At 39.5% G+C, this 21,360-nt stretch overlaps 2 protein-coding genes across 11 annotated transcripts; one reads left to right on the forward strand and one right to left on the reverse strand.

Annotated features, from left to right (window-relative positions):
* Positions 1–9,629: 9,629 nt before the first annotated feature.
* LOC130720073 (probable ubiquitin-like-specific protease 2B) lies at positions 9,630–18,902 on the forward strand. Of its 10 annotated transcripts, XM_057570690.1 has the most exons (16): positions 9,630–9,833; positions 11,118–11,428; positions 11,511–11,598; positions 11,701–11,747; positions 12,130–12,327; positions 12,414–12,489; positions 12,684–12,792; positions 12,883–12,939; positions 13,679–13,810; positions 14,073–14,273; positions 14,360–14,415; positions 14,488–14,581; positions 14,949–15,042; positions 15,515–15,634; positions 17,408–17,806; positions 18,143–18,902. In XM_057570690.1, exons 1-16 carry the CDS (start codon positions 9,722–9,724, stop codon positions 18,710–18,712), a joined length of 2,664 nt encoding a protein of 887 aa, XP_057426673.1. In that variant the 5' UTR covers positions 9,630–9,721; the 3' UTR covers positions 18,713–18,902. The 10 variants fall into 10 exon arrangements, with proteins under 10 accessions (XP_057426673.1, XP_057426659.1, XP_057426679.1 ...); XM_057570676.1 differs by having other exon boundaries at positions 14,360–14,581; XM_057570696.1 differs by lacking the exon at positions 14,073–14,273.
* A 571-nt stretch (positions 18,903–19,473) lies between these two features.
* LOC130720127 (RING-H2 finger protein ATL43-like) lies at positions 19,474–21,244 on the reverse strand. Its single transcript, XM_057570748.1, has one exon. It carries the CDS (start codon positions 20,999–21,001, stop codon positions 19,610–19,612), a length of 1,392 nt encoding a protein of 463 aa, XP_057426731.1. The 5' UTR covers positions 21,002–21,244; the 3' UTR covers positions 19,474–19,609.
* Positions 21,245–21,360: the final 116 nt, after the last annotated feature.

Raw genomic sequence — 21,360 nt, forward strand, 5'->3', positions numbered from 1 at the left:
TACTTGTGAATTGGGTTCCATTATCCATTACTAACGCCATGGGGACCCCAAATCTACAAACGATCCTTCGCCACAGGAAGTTCCTGACCTTGGCAGCTGTGATAGTCGCCACTGCCTCGGCTTCTATCCACTTAGTGAAGTAATCAACCGCCACGATGATATATTTCATTTGTGCCTTCGCTACAGGGAATGGTCCTAAGATATCAGTCCCCCACATGGCGAATGGCCAAGGCGCCATCATGGTCGTTAATTCTTCCGGTGGAGCCTTGTGTAAGTCAGAAAAGACTTGACATTTTTCACATTTCTTAACATACTCCAAACAATCCTTCTTCATTGTTGGCCAATAGAATCCTGCTCTTATCACTTTTACTGCCAAGGATCGCCCGCCTATATGACTAGAACACACACCTTCGTGGACTTCCGTCATTACTCCGAGAGCGTCCTTGGTATCGACACATTTGAGCATAGGAGACATGATTCCCCGCCGATACAACTCACCATCCACCAGTGTGTAGAAACTGGCTTCCCTGCGTTTTGTTCTCGTGTTCAAATCATCCTCCTTTGGTGGGTTCTCTAAGAAGGTCTTAATTGATTCCATCCAAGGTAGCTCGCCCTCACTGACTGACTTTACAGCTTTCAACTTTATTTCTACCAAATCAATGCTCGGGCGAGGCAGGGTTTCTTGAATGACTGTTTGGTAGTTGCCCAATCTCCCTGTGCTTGCCAACTTCGCCAACACATCAGCCCTCTCATTTTGTCCCCTCGGGACATGTTCTATTTTGATTTCTTTGACCTCCATCATCAATCTGCGCACCACTTCCAAATATTTGGACAGTTGCGGATCCTTCACCTGGTACTCGCCTTTCACTTGTTTAACCACTAACTGCGAATCTCCTTTGATAAATAACTTCTGGACTCCCAACTCAATGGCCAACCTTAAGCCGGCAATCAGAGCCTCGTACTCAGATTGATTATTGCTCGCCTTGAACTCGAACTTGAGAGACTGTTCAATGATCATTTTATCTGGACTTTCAATTGTTATTCCCGCCCCACTTCCAGTGTTATTAGAGGATCCATCCACAGACAGGACCCATTCTCCTTGAGTCTTCTCTCCTTCAGTGGGTGTTAATTCCGCCACGAAGTCAATTAAACTCTGGACTGTGACTTGGCCCCTTGGCTCATATTGTATGTCATATTCTGATAGCTCAACTGACCAGCTAACCAATCGCCCTGATAAATCAGGCTTCTGAAGTACTTGCCTTAAGGGAACATCAGTTTTAACTTTGACTTGGAAACTTTGGAAGTAAGGTCTGAGGCGCCTTGCAGTTTTCAGAATCGCCAAAGCCGCCTTTTCAATTTTTTGGTACCGCAATTCTGCCCCCTGTAAAGTATGGCTCACGAAATATATAACTTTTGTAGGATCACGCGCTTACCACTACGCCAAAACCAATTGGTGTTAGTGAGGGCGCAACGTTATTTCTTATAGCGTAGCAGACAGCGCCCCGTTTCGAATGCTACCTGCAGGCAGGATGCTGGCCCACCTGGACCCAACAATCCCCCCCCCAGCACCTGCCAGCCAAACTAGCTGCACAGCATGCCTTCCGTGGGATTCGAACACGGGACCTGGCTCTGATACCACTTGTAGGATCACGCGCTTACCACTACGCCAAAACCAATTGGTGTTAGTGAGGGCGCAACGTTATTTCTTATAGCGTAGCAGACAGCGCCCCGTTTCGAATGCTACCTGCAGGCAGGATGCTGGCCCACCTGGACCCAACAACTTTCTGCTTTTTTCCTTCTTCCTGGAGCAACACCGTACTTACCGCCTTGTCAGTAACCGCTAAATAGAGCACTAATGGAACGCCTGGTGTTGGCTTGGAGAGTACTGGTAATGTGGCCAATGTTTCTTTCAATTTGGTAAAAGCTTGTTCGCATTCCTCTGTCCACTGAAACTTTGAATTCTTTTTTAAACATGTGAAGAACGGGGCCGCTTTGTCACCCGCCATTGGCAAGAAACGTGACAAGGCGGCCATTCGCCCTGTCAAACGCTGAACCTCCTTTACACTTGTTGGGCCTTTCATCTCCAAGATCGCCCTTCCCTTATCAGGGTTCACTTCTATTCCTCTTGATGTTAACATAAATCCCAAGAATTTTCCTCCCTGGATCCCAAAAGAACACTTCTCAGGATTCAACTTCATTTGATATGTTCTTAACTGAGTAAACGCTTCTTTGAGATCACCCCCATGATCACTAGCCCTGGCGGACTTTACGATCATGTCGTCCACATACACCTCCATATTCCTGCCTACTTGTTTTGAAAAAATTTTATCCATAAGCCGTTGGTACGTAGCTCCTGCATTCTTCAAACCAAAAGGCATTGTCTTGTAACAATAGTTCGCCTGATTGGTCATAAATGTTGTACTTTCTTCATCCGAGGGGTGCATCATAATCTGATTATAGCCCGAATAAGCGTCCATGAGACTTAAAAGTTCATTCCCCGAAGCTCCATCCACAAGCTTATCAACATTGGGAAGTGGGTACGAATCTTTGAGACACACTTTGTTCAGGCTTGTGTAGTCCGTGCACATTCGTCATTTCCCATTGGCCTTCTTGACCATTACAACATTGGCGAGCCACGTTGGGTACTGTACCTCACGGATGAAGCGGGCCTTGATCAATTTTTCAGTCTCTAATTGTACAGCCTTGTTCTTTTCTTCACTTATTCTTTGCCTTGGTTGGATGACTGGGGTCGCCCCTGGTCGTATGGCTAGTTTGTGAGTGATCACCTTGGGATCAATCCCTGGTACATCATTGATGGTCCATGCGAAGAGATCTAGATTATCACCCAGAAGGGTGATTAGTCTTTCCTCTTGTTCTGCTGTCAAACTACTGCCAATCTTTAGAAGCTTGTCCTTGACTTGCACCTGCTTGGTTTCTTCCAGAGGTTGTGGACGAAAATCATCAGCATCGTCTCTTGGGTCCAAGCTAAATCCTTCTTGTGGGAAGATTTCTGTAATTCGATGGCTCTCCTTGGCGGCCTTTCGCCCATAGAGCGCCACGCTTCTCAAATAGCATTCTCTTGCTGCATTCTGGTCTACACGCAATATCCCGACCTTCCCGTTGCAGGCGGGATATTTAACAGTTAAATGAGCGGTTGAGATGACCGCGCAGACCTTGTTGAGGGTGTCTCGCCCCAAGAGTACATTGTAATTGGCTCTACACGCCAATACTAAGTACTTTACTTGAAATTTCTTGACAAACTCTCCTTCTCCAAAGGCAGTCGGAATTTCGACGTATCCCCGCACACTGACACGGTCCCCTGTGAATCCCACCAAAGTTCCCTTGTATGGTTTCAAATCTGATTCCTTTAGTCCCAGGCGATCAAAGGCGTCTCCATAGATGATATCCGCCGAAGATCCCTGGTCTAAGAATACTTTCTTTGTCACATAATTGTTAACCCTGATTGTCACCACAATTGGATCGTTGTCATGAGGAATTACATGCGCGAAATCCTGAGGGGTAAATATAATAGGGGAATGATTCACCCAACACTCGCCTTCGTTCGACTCCTGTACTGAGTGTACTGCCGCCACGTAGCGTTTTCTAGCCTTACTTGAAATTGCACCCCCGCCAAATCCTCCTGCAATAGATGAGCATTCCCCAACAGGATTGCCCAACTCTTCAACTATCTCTTTACCTTTGCCTTTGTCCCCTTGAGTGATCTTAGCTACCTCCGGCGCTGCTGTGTCTTTAACAAAGTTTGCCAAATGGCCAGCTTTAATCAAGCGATCAATTTCCCGCCTTAAATTCCAACAATTATCTGTCGTATGCCCCAACGCCTTGTGGTACTCGCACCACCTATTGGTGTCCACGTTAGCTGGCGGCCGCCGTGGTGGTGGTGGATACTGCACAACGTTGGTCTGCCCAACTGCCCTTAAAATGGTACTTAAGGGTGCATTCAACTTAGTAAGTGGAACTGGTGTGGGCGAAGCACCCTGCTGACCAGTTATGGCTGCAATGGGACCTTGTGAATTTCTGTGCCATGTATTTTGAAAACCAGGTTTAGAGTTTTGGTATGGTCCCGGTCTTGGTACACGGGGGGTTTGCGCTACCCTGGTTTCCTTCCCCGCCTTGGATTTTTCCTGTGAAACACCGCCAGTCTGCGACTGTTTGCGTCCTTCCTCTCTTTCTTGTTTCTTCTGATCATCTTGCTCGATCAATATGAACTCTTGAACACGAGCGCAAAGATCCATCATATCATTCGCCGGTCGCCTTGTTAAGTCTCTATTCAAATCTCCCGCCCGAAGGCCATTTTTGAATGACGCCAAGCAGACATCCGGATTTTCCTCCTCCAATTGCACCGCCATCTTGCTGAAGCGTGCCATGTAGGTTTTTAATTTCTCACCTGGTTGCTGATGTATACTGATAAGATCAAACATTGTTGCCTTTGTGGTTTTATTGGCGGAGAATTGAGTCAGAAATTTCGTGGACAGATCAGTGAAATTATCAATGGAGAAGGGCGGTTGTCGAATGAACCACTGCATCGCCATGCCTTTGAACGTGGAGGGCAATAATCGACATTTTACCGCATCCGTCGCCCCGCCGATCACCATTTTGGTATTGAAATATCTAAGGTGCTCCATGGGATCAGATTCGCCCGAAAAGGCGTCTAATGCCATGGTTTGCAGGTGCTTTGGAATGTCCACCCTAGTGATGGCTGGAACAAAAGGTTGAAATTCAACTACATCCTCCGCCTCCAGGCGTTGTTCTTGCTTAAAATCCTGCCGCTGAGTAAGATACTCAACTTGGGCTTGCAACTGCTCGTTTTGGGACTGCACCTTCTGCAAGGTATCTAACATTTGTTGCAAAGCCGCAGGCGTGATACCTGTCACTGCCTCTTGCGCTCTCCGTGGAGCAGTGGTTTTAAGATCTTCCAAATTCACGTAGTTAGGCAGCGTTGAACGCCGCCGCACACCTGGATCTGATTTAGCGATCAGATCTGAAGGTCTTCCCGGAGCTGCATTCACCAATGACGCTGGCGACGGCGCCACTGAGTGGACCCCCTCCGAGGAAGCTTCCTGATCTTGCTCGTCCAGTACGGGACGGTTGGTGTTCCGTCCGCCGCCGCGACCGCCGTGTCGACCACCACCGCGCCGGCGATGATCGCGTCGACCCACGCCGCATGAACGAGTCTCCATGGCTCGTAATTCCTCCTTCTGTCACCGGAAGAGTTAAGTCAGAGCCACAGACGGCGCCAATGTTCTGTACTAGGGCAAGCTTACGCAAAAGAATGACAGAAAGTAAACCCTAGCAGAGCACTAAAATAGCAAAACTACCATAAAAGGAATATTCTCATTAATGCTGAAAAAGTTGGTTTCGTACAAGTGGATGACCTCCCCTTTTATAGAGGGGGTGGTCATGATATGGACCTTTTCTACATTTGGGCCTGACAATCAGGGCCCAAATCCCTGTACATATAAGACAAATCCAAAGGAATCTTCCAACTGGCTTGTGGGTCCATCATCTAAGGGAGGGCAATGAAGCTCGTTGTGTCGCACTTCCCGCCATGGCTATCTTCAATGGTTTATTGTTCATTTTGGGCGGGACATAATCTTTTTTATGTCCCGCCCAGTCCACAAACATAAATAAAAAAATATAAAAACTAGAATCTATTTATGGGAGGGATCAACTTACAACAGTGTAAGACTCTTACACATTCAATAGTTCTTTTTCTGATAATCGTATCATGGAATCTATTGTTAAATTGAAAGTGAATATCACATTCTAGATTGATCTAAAGTCTGTGCCATCAATATATGCTAAGATTTGCAACATATATACACTTCAAAATATATGAAAAATGACCTTCTTACTATAAATTTATGGTTAGTTAAATTTTACAAAAATTGATAGGATCAAGATGATGAATAGTTATGATTCAACAGTTGAATTTACAAAAAATATTTATATTTATAGTTTTTTTATTTAGATATGATCACTCTGAGTAGCAAAACTCTTTTTACCAAATATTGTAACGCATCTGTATTCATAGAGACTCAAACTTAAGAAATCTGCTTGAGCTATGCGCCATTACAATATTGTCTTTAAGTCAATAAAAACACATGACAAATAATTGTGCGTTTTGACGGTATGGTTGTTTTTGTAGGGGCGACCTTGGTCTTATTGGTTCTTGTTCCTTTTTTATTGGGTTCTATCTCTTTCATATTTATCATATATATATATATATAATCATTTTACTTTCGAAAAAATTAATTAATTGGGCTTTAAATTTTAATTTTATTTTACTTCAAATATTTACATTATTATTTATTTTCTTTATCGTGACTAATGTATGATTTGGATCACTCAAGTAATTTTCAAAATTGTAATTCACACTTTGTAATTATCACAGTAAAATATTTTTTATGGTTAAATTAAAACCACCATTTTGTACTATTTTTTAATGTATTAGTGTTTACAAAAAATGATTTTATTTATATACATTGATTGTGTAAAGAGTTTTACACATGCGTCAAACCACATTTCTTCATTTTTAATTCTAAATTTAATTATGAGATGGTAAATTGATAAATTCTAATTGAAAGATTGTGGTTGTGTAAAACTTTTTTACATTTGCTAATGCTTAATAATTACTCCCTCTGCCCTCATTTATAAGTCACATTTTTTGAGTTTTTTTTTGTCCCTAATTATAAGTCACTTTGTGATACCAATGCAACATTTAATATTTGTTTCTAATACTAACCTCATATTTAAGATGAAAGAGGTAGTTATATTTGAAAGTTTTAATTTGGAGAGAAAAATTCTAAGGGTGACATTGGAAATGCTAGGTTTTTGTCTTACAAATTTATTGCTTTTAACTATTTTGCTTAATCTAAGATAAGTAGTTAAAAGTGACTTATAATAGGGGACGGAGGGAGTAAAATCTTATAAAAAAACCTTACTCTATTCAGTTTATTTCTACTTTTAAATAATTAAAATAAATTATGAATATACTTATTGCTTGATTTTTTTAATTTTTTTTTTGAAACCTGCTTGATTATGAATTAATGATTATGATGAAGGGAAGGGATATGTTCGTTAATTATGATTATGCTCAGCTGAAAGCTTACCAACTGAAAAAAGGGTAAATTGTCACTTTGGTCCTCAAAAGTGTCAACCGACTTCACATTCGTCCTTGAATCAATTTTATTCACCTCGCGGTCCCTGAAAGTGGCTAACGCCAGTCAATTTAGTTCGTGACGTTAAAAAAACTGACGGACGTTAACAGAGTAGCTAACATGGCATGTTATTTTGCCACTTAAACAATTTTTTAACTGTCAATTTAGTCCTTCTGTTGAAAAGTCAATATTATCTAACTAATTTTCTTTCACTTTGGTCCCTTTCTTCTTTCTTCCATCATCTTCATCCCCTTTTTCCATCATCTTCATCCCCCTTCTTCCATCATCTTCACCAAAAACTCTTCCCTTTCTTCATCAACTAGATCAACTGAAAAATAAAAACCATCTAGAAAATCAAAACCCAGAACATTATATAGAAACATAAAAAGACCAGGGGTATTTGTTAGCTTTCCAAAAATTAATCGAGATCAGAAAATAAACATACCCCTTTATGTTCAGTTGATATACTCAATTAAAGGCATCTTCTCTCACCCTCACCCATCTTCACTCTTCATTGTAATACCCAAACCCAGAAATTCAAGGCATCTTCAACCCCAATTTCCACTTCTCTTATTTTCTTTCACTCTCGTGACTCCATTTTCTTTCCACACTTTACCCTTTAATGTTAATGAAATGGCAGCACCCTCAATTTCTGATTATAGTCATGATTTGAATTCTCATTGCACCTTCAGTGTCAAAACAATTAACGCCCCTACTACCAACAATTCAATACACCCATAATCAATTATCAACCAACCAACATAAATAGCAATAAAACTCATACATTCCATTAATTCTTCAATCCAAAAAATGTAAAAACTGAAAACCCAGAAAATAATTAATGAAATTCAGCACTCACCAGTGGCATCAATGCCACCTTCCTTCCATGCATCTCCACTCATGTAATACACATGGCTATAAAAATAAAAAGGGGTGAATTGCTCATGTAATACACAACGGAATCCGATGGAAGCGGCCATGGAATCAAGGTGAGGCTCCATGGCCATTTGCTTCTTATTTTTCTGTATAATGTTCTGGGCAGTGATTTTCTAGGTTTGAAGCATGATGATTTTTATTTTTTGGTTGATCTAGTTGATGAATGGGTTGATGAAGAAGGGGAAGAGTTTTTGCTGAAGATGATGAAAGAAGGGGGATGAAGATGATGGAAGGAAGAAGAAAGGGACCAAAGTGAAAGAAAATTAGATAGACAACATTGACTTTTCAACAGAAGGACTAAATTGACAGCTAAAAGATTGTCTAAGTGACAAAGTAATGTGTCATGTCTGCTCCTCCGTTAACGTTCGTCAGATTTTTTAAGACTACCCACAATGGTTTCAACATTCAACACCCTCAACACTCCACTTTTTCTCTTCCCAACACTCCACATCACCTTCTCTCTCCAGTTCAACACTTCATTCAACTTTTACCCACTCCAATGGTTTTTCTTTCAACACCCTACCCCCTACCCCACCACTTTTATTTCATATTTTGATTTAATTTTATATTTTTCTTTTTATGATTTCATAAAATTAAAATTTACGATAAAAATTAAATTAAATAAACTGATTTAGATGTTGATAATTGTTGGGAATTTGGTTAGAAGAATTCTGGGTGTTGAAATGGTACTTGTTGGGATCCATTTCAAAGCAAAGGGATAGTAGAAAGATAATAAGATGAATAAGATGATGGAAAATTTGGTTTTTTTTTTCGGTGTCCAAATCAAACGAACCAAGTCTCTATTTATAGAGAAAAAAAAATCATGAATTTTGGTAATTTTTTTATATTTTTTAAATTTTTTTTTGAATGAAATAATTGAGTTGGAAAGATTAGGAAAAAAAAATCGCCCGGACCAATCAACGCGTGACACGCGTCACCCTCAGACCGTCCTCTCTCTCCTCTGACGCGTGGCACGCACGCGCCTGTCGTTGCCCAACCGACGCGTGCCACGCGTCCCACCACGGTCCCGCCTGCTGCCACGGCCTGCCTGTAACGCGCCCTGTCTGCGCGTGTGTGGCACGCGCCTGACATCAACCAACCAGGCCGTGCCACGTGTCACCGCGGGCAGGTTTCAACACAGTTGAAAATTTTCAACACCTCTCTCCTCCCTCCAACTTTCAACACTCACTTTCAACACCATTAAAACCCACTTTCAACATTAAACTACCCACTTTCAACACCATTGTGGGTAGTCTAACACCAGGGACTAAATTGACTAGCGTTAGCCACTTCAAGGGACCGCGAGGTGAATAAAATTTATTTAGGGATGAATGTGAAGTCGGTTGACACTTTTGAGAATCAAAGTGCCTAAACCCTAAACCCTAAACCCTAAACCATTTACCCCCGAAAGATCAATGAAGTTTCCACTTTCCAAACAGCCGTTTAGGACACGTGTCACATTCTAATTGTGAGAATTCCACAGTATTTATTGCAGCGTTCAACGCAGCACGAACCCAATCGAGTGTCCATTACCCCTCGCATCAATTTCGCGCTCTCTGATAATCGAGTCTCGGAGTACAGAATTCCCAAAACCCTCGCCAGCGACGATGATGAACAAGTCCAAGCGCAGAGATCTTGAAGTCTTCGATTTCAAGGAAGAGGATGAGATTGTCAAACGACACCTCAAATCCAAACGCAACCGCGATTTTCTCGCTCACGGTATGGCTTTTTCCCGGAAATTTCTGATTCTACTGGATTAGCATGTTTCTGAATTGGAAATCGGAAAATGTTCATATAATTTAGCATCGTTTTGTGTTTTAGATGAGAATTTGGGAATGTATGTGGTCTATTGATGATTTGAATTGTAAAGCATGGTGTCTGCTTCTTTGAGATGCAAATTGAAGGACTGAAACCTAGAGAATGTACCATGGTCTGTGTTATCTTCAATGTTTAGTTTTAGTACCCGCGCCGTTCGAAATGAATCAAATGATAAAGAACAAAAACACAAACGCATAGCTTTTTCTATTGATCTAGAGTTGTCAATGACATTTTGTTTGCCCTAAGTAGTAAGGTTTAGGCAGATCTGATTTCATGATGGCTGGCTATCTTTATGGAGATTAGTTGAATTATCCTTAACATAGGTAGTCGTTGTAATTGAAGCATTAGCTGCTGAACAGCTGCAATCTCAAATGGGATTTCTGTGGTAGGAAATCAAGATGTGCCTAGTTCGTACATAACATGGTTGATGAATTTATTTAAGGGCTGTGAACATGACCTCAGGGTTTACATTCTCATGTAGATGGGTAATGGAGAATGCATATGTATAGTGAATATTGTGAAATGAAAAAGAATTAGGATAATAAAGTAGTAATGCCTACAAGTACTATCAAACTCAATATCAGGTGTCTTAATTGCATTTTGAAATCGTATTTCTTAAAAAAGGAGAATAAAGCTAACATTATCCCGCAAAGCTGAAAAACTTGATATTGAGATCATCGAGCTCTAAATAATTGTTATCATCATCTTATTGACGTTATGCTGCATGCATTTGACAAACCCATGGCGTTACCATATCATACACATGTTCAAATCTAACTGACACGCGTGTGATATGTCTGTTATGATAGTTTGGACACTCTAGGCTGGCATTGCTTAATACAGCGTAACTGTCTCTTAGAAGTGACACTATTTTGGCTCCTCGCCGCCTTTAGTTGATACTTGATAGTGAAACAATACATGGTTGAGGATCCTGCTTTTCTATTGTTGGAAATGTGCTGTAGCTGTGTCATTTAATTCATCATTATTTTAACAATTTTGCATGAGTTGATCTAATAGTGATCTCTCATGTAGCCGCTTCCTTCTCTTTCCTTTTAGATTATACAAGCATTTCAAAATTTCAATTATATATAGTTCCTGTGATATGTATGTTTTTATTTTTCCTGCTTTATTCATCTTTAAACTGTCATTGAATTAAGTACATATCTTGTGAAATATATTTTACAGGTGGCCAGGTCAACAAGGTTGCCATAAAGAATTTTACCAATATTCCTTGTGTTGATGTATCGGGTGATATTTTTAATTCGGAAAAGGGTGGTTTAGACCCATCTCTCAACACGGTGGAAGATATATTTGATAGAAAAGAGAAGAATTCTGAGTTGGAAGTTTCCAAACAATCAAATTCCACTCGTCATGAAAATCGCTATCATTTTAAAATAGATGTTCATTACTATGGAAGATCAGAGATGAAGGATATAGATGGTGGTGTATCTTCACCTGAGATTAGCCAGATTGGTCATTCAGGGTCTCCATCCAGTGTAGTGTAACTTTTATTTGTAAGATTGCAGCCTTAGGAAGTGATTTTAATTGTGAAATTTATATATAATTTTTTTTTTGCAGAATGATTCGGTTGATGTTAATTCAGAGGCGGATGTGTGCATGAATGAGAGCGCTTCAACAAGTCCTGCATCCGGTATTGCTGAAAATGGTGTAATTTTTGTCATAATCCTGAATTTCTATACACTTAAACCACATTTGATTTAGAATTATGTTGCAGTTTACTCACTAAACTTAGTTTTCATAATTTCAGTTTCGCTGAATGGTTGTAGATTGAATGGCACATACAGTTCTGACATGGTACTTTTTTTTCGTAACAGTATCCATTTGCTTAAAGTAATTACATACATGCTTTTGAGGCCTTTTGAATTTGATACTGCTTTCGTTCATCTTCTGTTGTCACATTTATTGCTATTTACTTATTTCATTACAGATGCGTATTAATTTTTTGGATTGTTTTGTCTTCCCCTCTTACTGCTTCATCAAGTTTGCCTACTTTTTATCCGAAAATTCAAGTTGATGCAAATTCTATTGAAGCTGGAAAATCTATTTTCTTATCCCTCACTCTAGTATATCAATATAAAATGCTTTCTAAATAATTTCATTCACTATTTTTGTAGTATAATGTGTAGATTCATGTAGCTTTTGTATTTACTATTATTTTCTTTCATGTGATTTTCAGGATGACACAAATACCGAAGTTGTTCTTCATCCTGATTATGTCATTTACAAGGATAATTATTATATGGTGCCAAAGTTAACCTTCTCACGTTGTTGCATCAAGATCATTGTTTCATCTGAGTGTATGAAGAATGGGACCTTTGATCTTGAATGGGCAGCTGATGATCTCATAGATATTAAGTCTCAGTTTTATCCAAGTGTGAGTTTCTTAGTTTTGTTGCTTGCAGTATTTGCTTTTTGTATATAAATTATATATATATACTTCCTGATGTGTACTTTCTTCAGAGTGGAGCGGTCATTATAAAGATTCGTACAATAACAAGTAATGCAAGTCAGTCAAATCATGCAAGCGACACTTCAGGTAGGCGTAGTTAATGCTGTTGATCGATGCGGAATGATTTTCTTCTTCATTATAGCTTGGCATACTTGACGTTTTCATTTAAACTGTCACTGTAAACTTATTTGAGTCATTTGTATTATTATGATTTTGTAGAGTGTTTGCAGCTAGTAGCTTCTCTGTTGCTCATTGTAAGTGCATGCTTATACTTATGCTAGGCATCGAGGAATTGAAGATTGCAGTTGCTGATGCCAATTGGTCCCTGAGACATGAACAGATCACTTCTCTTAATCCAAGATACTTAGCTATTTGGAACATTGTGCCTCAGTAAGTCATAAAATTGTATCATTCTAAAGGCTAGTTTTTGTAATTAATGTTAACTTATTTTCTCATGATAATTTTTTTTTTCTCTTGTAGTACGGATGTAGTGGGGGATGATACTTATTCACGTGGATCAACATGCTACTTCCCTAAGTGAGTAAGCATTGTTTGTTTCCTTTTCTTAACAAGTTTACTTAAAAGTATCAATAAAATTACCTTTTGTTTTGATTTTTTTCTGCTTCAGCTCTTTCTGCTTTCCTGTTTCTTTTGCCTTTGCATGGTATGTGCTGTCTATTAGATGTATGCTTCTGAGGTGTTTGGCTTAGGATGTTGCCGAGATCCTTGATTGCTTATTTGTTGGAAATGTGAGGTCAGAGTCATTGGTTTGTTTGTATGGTATTTCATGTTTCCCATATACCTTAAGTATAAACTTGCACATCATCTGTTATATTAAATTATTAATGATAAAATGTGTGTACAATATCTAATCTTTTTTGGGTACATTAAGATAAAAAAGAAAAACCAGAACAGAAGCTAAACTAAGCAGAAGAAAAAAGAACAAAAAGCTAAACTAACAGAGGAAGAAAAAACTCTCATTCGCTTGAAAGCTTGCCCCATTGCATCAGCTAAAAGAAGATGCTCCATTTCTGCAGGAATAGAATGATGAACTGTGAAGGATTGATTGCTATGAGCTCTATGTTTTACTAGAAAATCAGAGTGCATGAAAATGATTATGATATATTATTTATATCCCCTAGAGCCTATTCCTTTCTACATTGCATGTTCTTGTCTTATTTGTTATTCTATTTGTTTGTTTGTGTTTCTTTTGGGGGGCTCCAAGCCTCCAAATATGTTATGGTTTCTAATCCTGATAATATATGATCTGAAACAGTTTTGAGAAGCCTTTTGTTGAAATTATCTATCCAAAAGGGGATCCGGATGCTGTTTCCCTAAGCAAGAGAGATGTTGATCTATTGCAACCAGACACATTCATTAATGACACAATAATTGACTTTTACATCAAGTAAGTTAGCACGCGTTTGTGTGCGTATTTGTGTTTATGTGAGTGTGATGGAATGCTGCATTCTTTTTTGTCGTGTTTTTCCATAAACTAGAAGCATTTTTATATGAATTTTAGGACATGCATTTCAGAGTTGAAAATAGATAATCATATATGTAAGCACTTAGGGGTAATAGGACGCGAAGATATTATATATAGAAAGAATAACAAAAGGATTGCTAATTTCAAGGTAGTTTAACAGTTATGAACGTCTCAATTTTGGCAGGTATCTGAAGAATCAGATACAAGAGGAGGAAAAGCCTAGATTTCATTTTTTTAATAGTTTTTTCTTTCGAAAGCTGGCTGACATGGACAAAAATCCATCTAGTGCTTCTGATGGAAAAGCAGCATTTCTACGAGTTCGTAAATGGACGAGAAAAGTAAATTTATTTGAAAAGGATTATATCTTCATTCCTGTAAACTTCAAGTAGGGTGCCATCAAAATCTTTCTTCTCTTATTATCTCAAGTTGTATTTAAGTACTGATCTGCATCAATTTTTGATATGATGGCAGTCTTCACTGGAGTTTAATAGTCATATGCCATCCTGGTGAAGTGGTTAATTTTAATGGTGAGGTCTCAGCATGTGATCATCATAGTGAAACTGTCTTTTCAGAGATTTATGGTATGCTAAATATTTCAGATAAAGAGCTGGACAAGTCGATTAAGGTACCCTGTATATTGCATATGGATTCTATAAAAGGAAGTCACGGTGGTTTGAAAAACCTGGTGCAAAGGTATTCTTTTGCTTCTCATGTTTCTGTTTTCCTTCTCAACTTCTCCCTTTGCCCCCCCCCCCCCGGCAAATAAAAGATGTGTGTTGGTTTGTATGTTCTTTAAAGCATGTAAGTAGTATCTAAGTTCATTGTATAGGCTAACCAAATAATGTAATAACGTTAATTAGGATATTTACGAATTCAAGAATCTGTATCTGATTCTGTCTCTTGTTTCCTTACTTCAGTTGCAATATTAATGTCTATTAGATCATGCATGTTTGTTTCTATTCCTACTTCTCTGCTTATTCTTTCTATTTGTCTGTATTCTCATTTTAAAATTTCAACTCAGGAAGTTATCCATTGATCTCTTCTCATCTGATATTTACAGTTACTTGTGGGAAGAATGGAAAGAGAGGTGTAAGGATGCATTGGTAGAAGACCTATCATCAAGGTTCTTTAACATGCGGTTTCTTCCACTAGAGGTATTGGCTGTTTTTTGTTTTTCTTTTCAAATTAGGATCACAAGAATAATAATTCACTTTAAACACTAGTGTACTTTCTTTTTTTAAGTTTTTCATGAAGTCTTTTACACAGGCATCGATGAACATGAGAATCATTTTGTTCGCTCTGAATATGAGGCCTAATTGTTATTAAGAAATACGGGTATCTGTTTCTATCCATTGTATGCTAGGAAATTTTCTGCAAACTGTTTGTCTTACATGCACTTGAAAAGGAAAGTCCTATCACTTGATAATTTTAATTTTCTCCATTATTTTATGTTCGGTGTGGAAAATTAGAGGGAAATTGAAAATGACATGCCTATCGTATTTGTACTACTTTTCTTCAATTGTTGATGACGTATGAATAATAAAGTCATCAAGGAACATACTTTTTTGTTTTCTGTTCCTAAGTTTGTTTTTACTAATGTTGTGACTGAATGCCACTCTATGACAGTTGCCGCAGCAAGAAAACTCATATGATTGTGGCCTCTTTCTGCTACACTACCTAGAGCTCTTCCTCGTTGAAGCTCCTTTTAATTTCAATCCATTCAAACTAACCAAGTTTTCCAACTTTGTAAGTGTTCTTCTTAATCTTAGTTTTGGCTTATATAAATTTTTTTTTACCATGAATCACAGAAAAGAAATAGTTCAAAGAAGTTTTTCCATTCTATATATAAATTTGTGTTATTAAACTCATGACTCATGAGTCATACATACTATGGATCTTTGAGAGACTAATTGAGCAGGGGTTAAGACAAGAGACCATAACAGAAAATCAATTTGGTTTATGTTGGGAGATCAACTACTTTGAAAAGAGATCAGACTGACATATAATTTTCATTGATCTAGAAGACACATTATAGAGTACATATAATTTTTCATAGGGAAGGTACTAGAGAAAAAAAAAAGTTTGGATTGTTTCCATTCAAGAAATCAAACATATGGATAGGGGTCATGACTAGTGTGCGAGCACAATATAGGGGTACAAAACATTTCCCTATAACATAGGTGTGCACTAAGGGTTATCTTTGAGCCCTTATCTTTTTATCTTGGTTTTATACGCGCTTACTAAACTTTCCCAAGAGATGGTGTCTTGGTACATGTTTTTTGCAAACGATTTAGTCTTAGTTGGAGAGTCGAGAGAAGTGATAAATGGAAAGTTAGAACTATAGTGACAAATCTGGAAAACATGTGGCTTCCACCTAAGTAGAAGAAAAAAGAGTGTAATGGATGCAAGTTTATCAAGAAATACACTAATCTTTAGAGGCAACAAGTCCCACATTTTGAGTACACTTTGAGTTCATGATACAAAATGACAGTGAAACGGAGGGAGATATCAACTATAGGATCTAAGGAGGGTGGGTGAAATAGAGGAGTGCCTTGGGCATAATCTTCAATAGAAAAGTATCACTCAAGCTTAAAGGAATAATTTACTGCACGTCAATTAGACTGATAATCTTGTAGGGAATTGAATGTCGGGTGGCAAGGAGCCAAAAAAAAATTGTAGCCTCAGTGTTGTAGATATGATAAAAGAATATTACAATGGATAAGTGGTTAGTCTTGACAAGATATGTTTAGAAATACAATTAAGAGAGGTTTAGGTATCTCCATTGCAGAAAATATAGCAGAGTCTTGTCTTAGGTTATTTGGGCATGCGTGGAGAAGAAATGTAGAAACACTGGTAAGTAATAGAGATACCTATTGCCTTAAGCCTAAGGTATATATATAGAAACACATTGCCTATATTATCAAGTCTACTAGTGTATATATAATAAAGAACCACACACACCCATTGCCTTAAGCCTAAGGTTTTGTGGTGTGTGGTTCTATAGGATTTCTAACATGGTATCTAGAGCTTGAGTTTCGGTGGATCCAGGGCTGACACCGGAGCACCGCCATCAACTCCTCCACCATCGCCGCCGGAAGAAACACTAGTCCAATAGTTAGAAGTAGATGGAAACCAAGGAAAACTATATGTCAAACCACTAGGAGATATATAGAGGTATAAATGGTTGTCTTTGAACTTAATACATGTCAAGGCATTATGATGTCATTTGATCCATGTACCCCCAACTTAGTATGAAAAAACTGGATTTTGAAGTTGAAGTATTTCCTTTTTGAAAATCAACTAACGACTTAAGTGGTATTTTTACCCATGAATCTTTTGTTGCAATTTCCTCGATCTCTTTATCTTTATCTTATTTTTGATCAACTTGATCATGCCTATTCAAGTATTATATCTCTCACAATTATTGTAGTTCCACGCTCAGTTATCTTTATCTTATTCCAAGTGTAATTCATCTAGTTTCATTATGGATTTGACCTAACATAAATAGTAAATTTCCAGCTAAATGTAGACTGGTTTCTGCCTGCTGAAGCTTATCTCAAGCGAACACTGATCCAGAGGTTAATCTTTGAACTTGTGGAAAACAAAGTGTCACATAAAATGTCCTCTTCTGACTGTAGTGATGACCACCGGTACAAAGAAAATAATGAGAACCAAACTGGCGTTGACTGTCTTGAAATCAATAGGGATTCAACTACTTCCCATGCTGGGAAAGGAATAGAAATCACTTTGTTGTCCGGATCATCATCTATGGATCCCCAATCTTTAAACAATTCAGGCTTGGTTCTTAAGGAGCTTTTTGAGCAAGGAGCTACAGCAGGAACAGTACTGGGACAGTGCCAATCGTTTGACCCGCGTTCAACTGATTTTCGTTTCAATGGTTCAATATTTCCAGTGGAGGTATGCATGTCTATTTGTCTACATGCGCTTTTGTTTTGTTGACATTGTTTGAACTTGTTTCGGGGGGTCATGTAGTAGTTATCTTTGCCACATGTTTTGCTCCCACAGAGATTTGAACCCTTATACTACATTAGGCTTTTAAAATACTGGTCATTTATTGTATTTAATATGCTGACTAATACTTAGGCCCAATCACCCTCTAGGGCATAGTTCCTGAAACAGTTATTGAGTGATGGTTAGACTTCTACATTCTGAAAGACATTATCTTAGGTCCTATCACATTTTTCAATTGGTATTGTAAAACTAATTCCTCCCCTTTGTGGTATCTAATAATAGGAAAACTCGGATCTTGGTGATCATTTTTTGGATTTGACCACAGATCCCAACTTCCAACAAGTTGCTAGAATTACACCTCAAACGTGCTCTATGCCATACTTTCCTAGGGATTGTGGAGATGAGACTTGTCAAATGCCAGACATCTCTCTGCAAGCAGAGCATTATGTGGCCGAGACATCTATAGATGAATCAAGTGATGCCTCAGACGATTTAGAAGAGATAGGGATCACGGAAAATTTCTCTGTTTTGAATGAACCCCGATCATCTATTGAGGCTGAACGAGGTGAAAAAAGTTGTTCACCCACAGAAAATCCTGAGCATTTTATTGACATTTCTGGTGAAAGCAATCTGCCAACCACCTCTGTAGTGGGAGTTTCTCAACACTCTTTCTGTCAAGAAACTCCCGCAATTACATTGCATCAAGCAGTAGGCGACAAGGCCACATGTGATGATGGTCAGATGATTGATGATATAGAACCTGATATTTGTGAAGAACAAGCTGCAAAGAAGCGCCGGCTTATGCCTCTGCAAAGCACAAGTGAGGAAATTGTGACTAGACCCAATTTGTAGATGTGGATGGATATGGCTTCTTATTTTCTTACCTCAGTTTTTCAATTGTTTCTAGCTTTTTTATTATGCTAGTATGTAAATAGTGTCCTTTCTTTCTAGTGGTAATTTTTATGATGTTTTCTGGGCATGCTATTTCTACGACAGGTTAAGAAATATCTGCGATTAAAGGTGCAACAATCAAGTCGTTCAATGGTTGTAAATTTTAGGTTTAGAAGCTCCTTAGTGTAAATTTTTGCTTGTGGGACGCTTAAACGCCTTTGGGTAGTCAGTAATCTGGTGGTGTCGTCCAAATAGGTGAAAACTATGAACAATTTTCCTCAAAATTGCATAAAGAAAGAGTTGCTCTGTTTCTAGGGGAGGCACGTGATATTTAGAAAAATGATAGTAATATATCTAAAATATTCTACAGTTATGAATAATTATAAAAAATTAAATAACCGGTGAAAAACTTGTTTTTTTTAATCAAAGTGGTTGTAAGCTTTTTGATTAAATAAATTCCCGTATGTCTGTATTCCATGATTATGAAAGTTGGAAGTAGATTTAAGTAAGAAGCTGCGAAAGACATGACAAAGGATCTCCGTATCTCATGTCCCTTGTACCCACGTGCTTAAGTTCCACCCCACACTCTCCCCCTACTCTATGCTTCGGTATCCGCGGTTGTCTCTCTCTCTTCCTTCCCTCCGTATACCCCACCCACCCGTTCCATCCTCCCTACAACATCTCAAATTTCCAGAGCAATAAAAACAAAACAACAAAAATGATTTTAAAAATCAAAATGTCACTTCTATATTCTGTTCTTCTGTTCCCAATAACAAACGCTACGTCTAGACCCTAGCTAAAGCTAAGCTAAGATACAAATGCACCCCAGGCAGGTCCCGGGTGGAACAGTACAAATCTCTACCGTACAGCTGGATGTGGATGTGAATGAGATTGAGATATCCAAGCCAACCACCTCGACACCAACCCTTCCTCTCTCCCCGTTGCTCCTCCAGTCCCGTTGCTGTTATTATTACTATTATTACGATTGCTACTGCTCCTGCTTCTGGAGAACCTGCTGAGCCCCGTGATCTCAGACACACTTCTCGAATTAATTATTCCCCTGCCATTCCAACTGCCAACGACGTCACCATCATTACCACCACTACCCGCCGTACAGTTACGGTTGTTGTTGCCATTCACGGCGCGGCGCGACTCGCTCAGTATCATCTCCGACGTCAGGTACAACAAATCCACCGCCTGCACGTCGCTCCACCGCTGGTGGACCCCACAGCTGCTCCGCGGCGACGGGGAAACAATGATCCGGTGCTCCAACCTCCTCTGTTCCACGCTACTCCTCTCCTCATCTCGCGTTAACAACATGCCATCTTTCCGTGGACGCACAAAACAACCAACACTAACAACTCCAACGCTATCCAGCGACCTTCTAAACGACGTCGTTTTCCTTTTTTCCTTTTCACGTTCTGATTCTCCTACCTCCACCGACGAGTGTCTCCGATGATACTCCTCGATCTCTGTTCTTCTTCTTCTTCCACTCTCAAGGTCTGAACAACGTTCATCTTCTTCTTCTTCCTCTTCCTTGCTCCTCCGTTGAATGCTATTCTGGTTATTGTGGCGTGATGACTCGACTAACAGAATGTCCTCCGGATCCACCCGGTAACGGCAAAGAGGACAGGTGGAGTGCGCGTCGAGCCACGTGTCAACGCACTCCACGTGAAACGCGTGCTTGCATTTCGGTAACAACCGCAGAACCTCCGCGGATTCGAACCGGCTCAAGCAAACCGCGCAATCGAGACCTTCCTTTTGACCCGTGAGGGATCCGAATCGGAAGATTGGGAGGGATTCCACCACTGAGCGGTCAATGCCGGAGTTTTTTCTGCCGCTGTACGACGGGATTGCTCGTGAGGACGGTGAGATGCCGGCGGCGGAGGAGGAAACGACGCCGTCGCTGCCGCTGCAGTGCTTCATGTAGAGGAGGAGGATGAAGGTGAGGGAGAAAACGAGAGTGAGAACGCCGACTACGATGGCTACGCCTGGTTTGAACCCTGACGTGGAGGGCTTTCCGATGTCGTAGAGTGTTGTTATTGACGGCGGAGGTCGGGTTGTGGTGGTGAGGTTGGGACTTGGGAGAGGCTCGTTGGAAGCAGCAATACAGGGGAAGAAGAACAGAGTGATGATGATGAGGAAGAATGAAAATGAAGGTGTGGTGGCACTGGAACAAGAACAAGAACAAGCCATGTGGGAGTGTGAGGTGGGAGAGTGATTGTGGCGGTGGTTGTGTGTCAGTAGCATTGAGTTGACAGTGGTTGTTGAGGAAGGTGTGTGAACTGTGAAGTGAAGGTTAATTTTCAATCATGTGAGAGTGAACGGAGAGAAACGGTGGCTCGCTATTTTGGGTGAAGTTCTATGCTAGTGTTTCAGAGAGAAAACATACAAAAAGACAAAGACAAAGAGTAACATGTATGATTAACTCAACCCTCAACTCATTTTTTTTATCATTCAAGCATAATGCTCATGATTCCTCTTTATATATAGCTTCCTTCACTCAATAAAATGAATCTAGAAAGTCCTTAATAAAATAATATTGACCTTTTCAATTTATGAAACTTACAAACAAATTGTTTTAGTTAAAAGAAATTGGGATTTGAATG

This window comes from Lotus japonicus, chromosome 1 (genome assembly GCF_012489685.1).
Source record: "Lotus japonicus ecotype B-129 chromosome 1, LjGifu_v1.2".
Classification (NCBI taxonomy): Eukaryota; Viridiplantae; Streptophyta; class Magnoliopsida; order Fabales; family Fabaceae; genus Lotus; species Lotus japonicus.

Excerpts from the sequence above, each read along its gene's own strand:
- LOC130720127 (XM_057570748.1), bottom strand. The coding sequence starts at position 21,001 with ATGCTACTGACACACAACCACCGCCACAATCACTCTCCCACCTCACAC.
- LOC130720073 (XM_057570676.1), top strand. The coding sequence starts at position 9,722 with ATGATGAACAAGTCCAAGCGCAGAGATCTTGAAGTCTTCGATTTCAAG. Across the intron at positions 11,429-11,510 it reads ATTCAGGGTCTCCATCCAGT|AATGATTCGGTTGATGTTAA; the intron begins GTAGTGTAACTT and ends TTTTTTTTGCAG. Across the intron at positions 12,940-13,678 it reads TCAACATGCTACTTCCCTAA|TTTTGAGAAGCCTTTTGTTG; the intron begins GTGAGTAAGCAT and ends GATCTGAAACAG.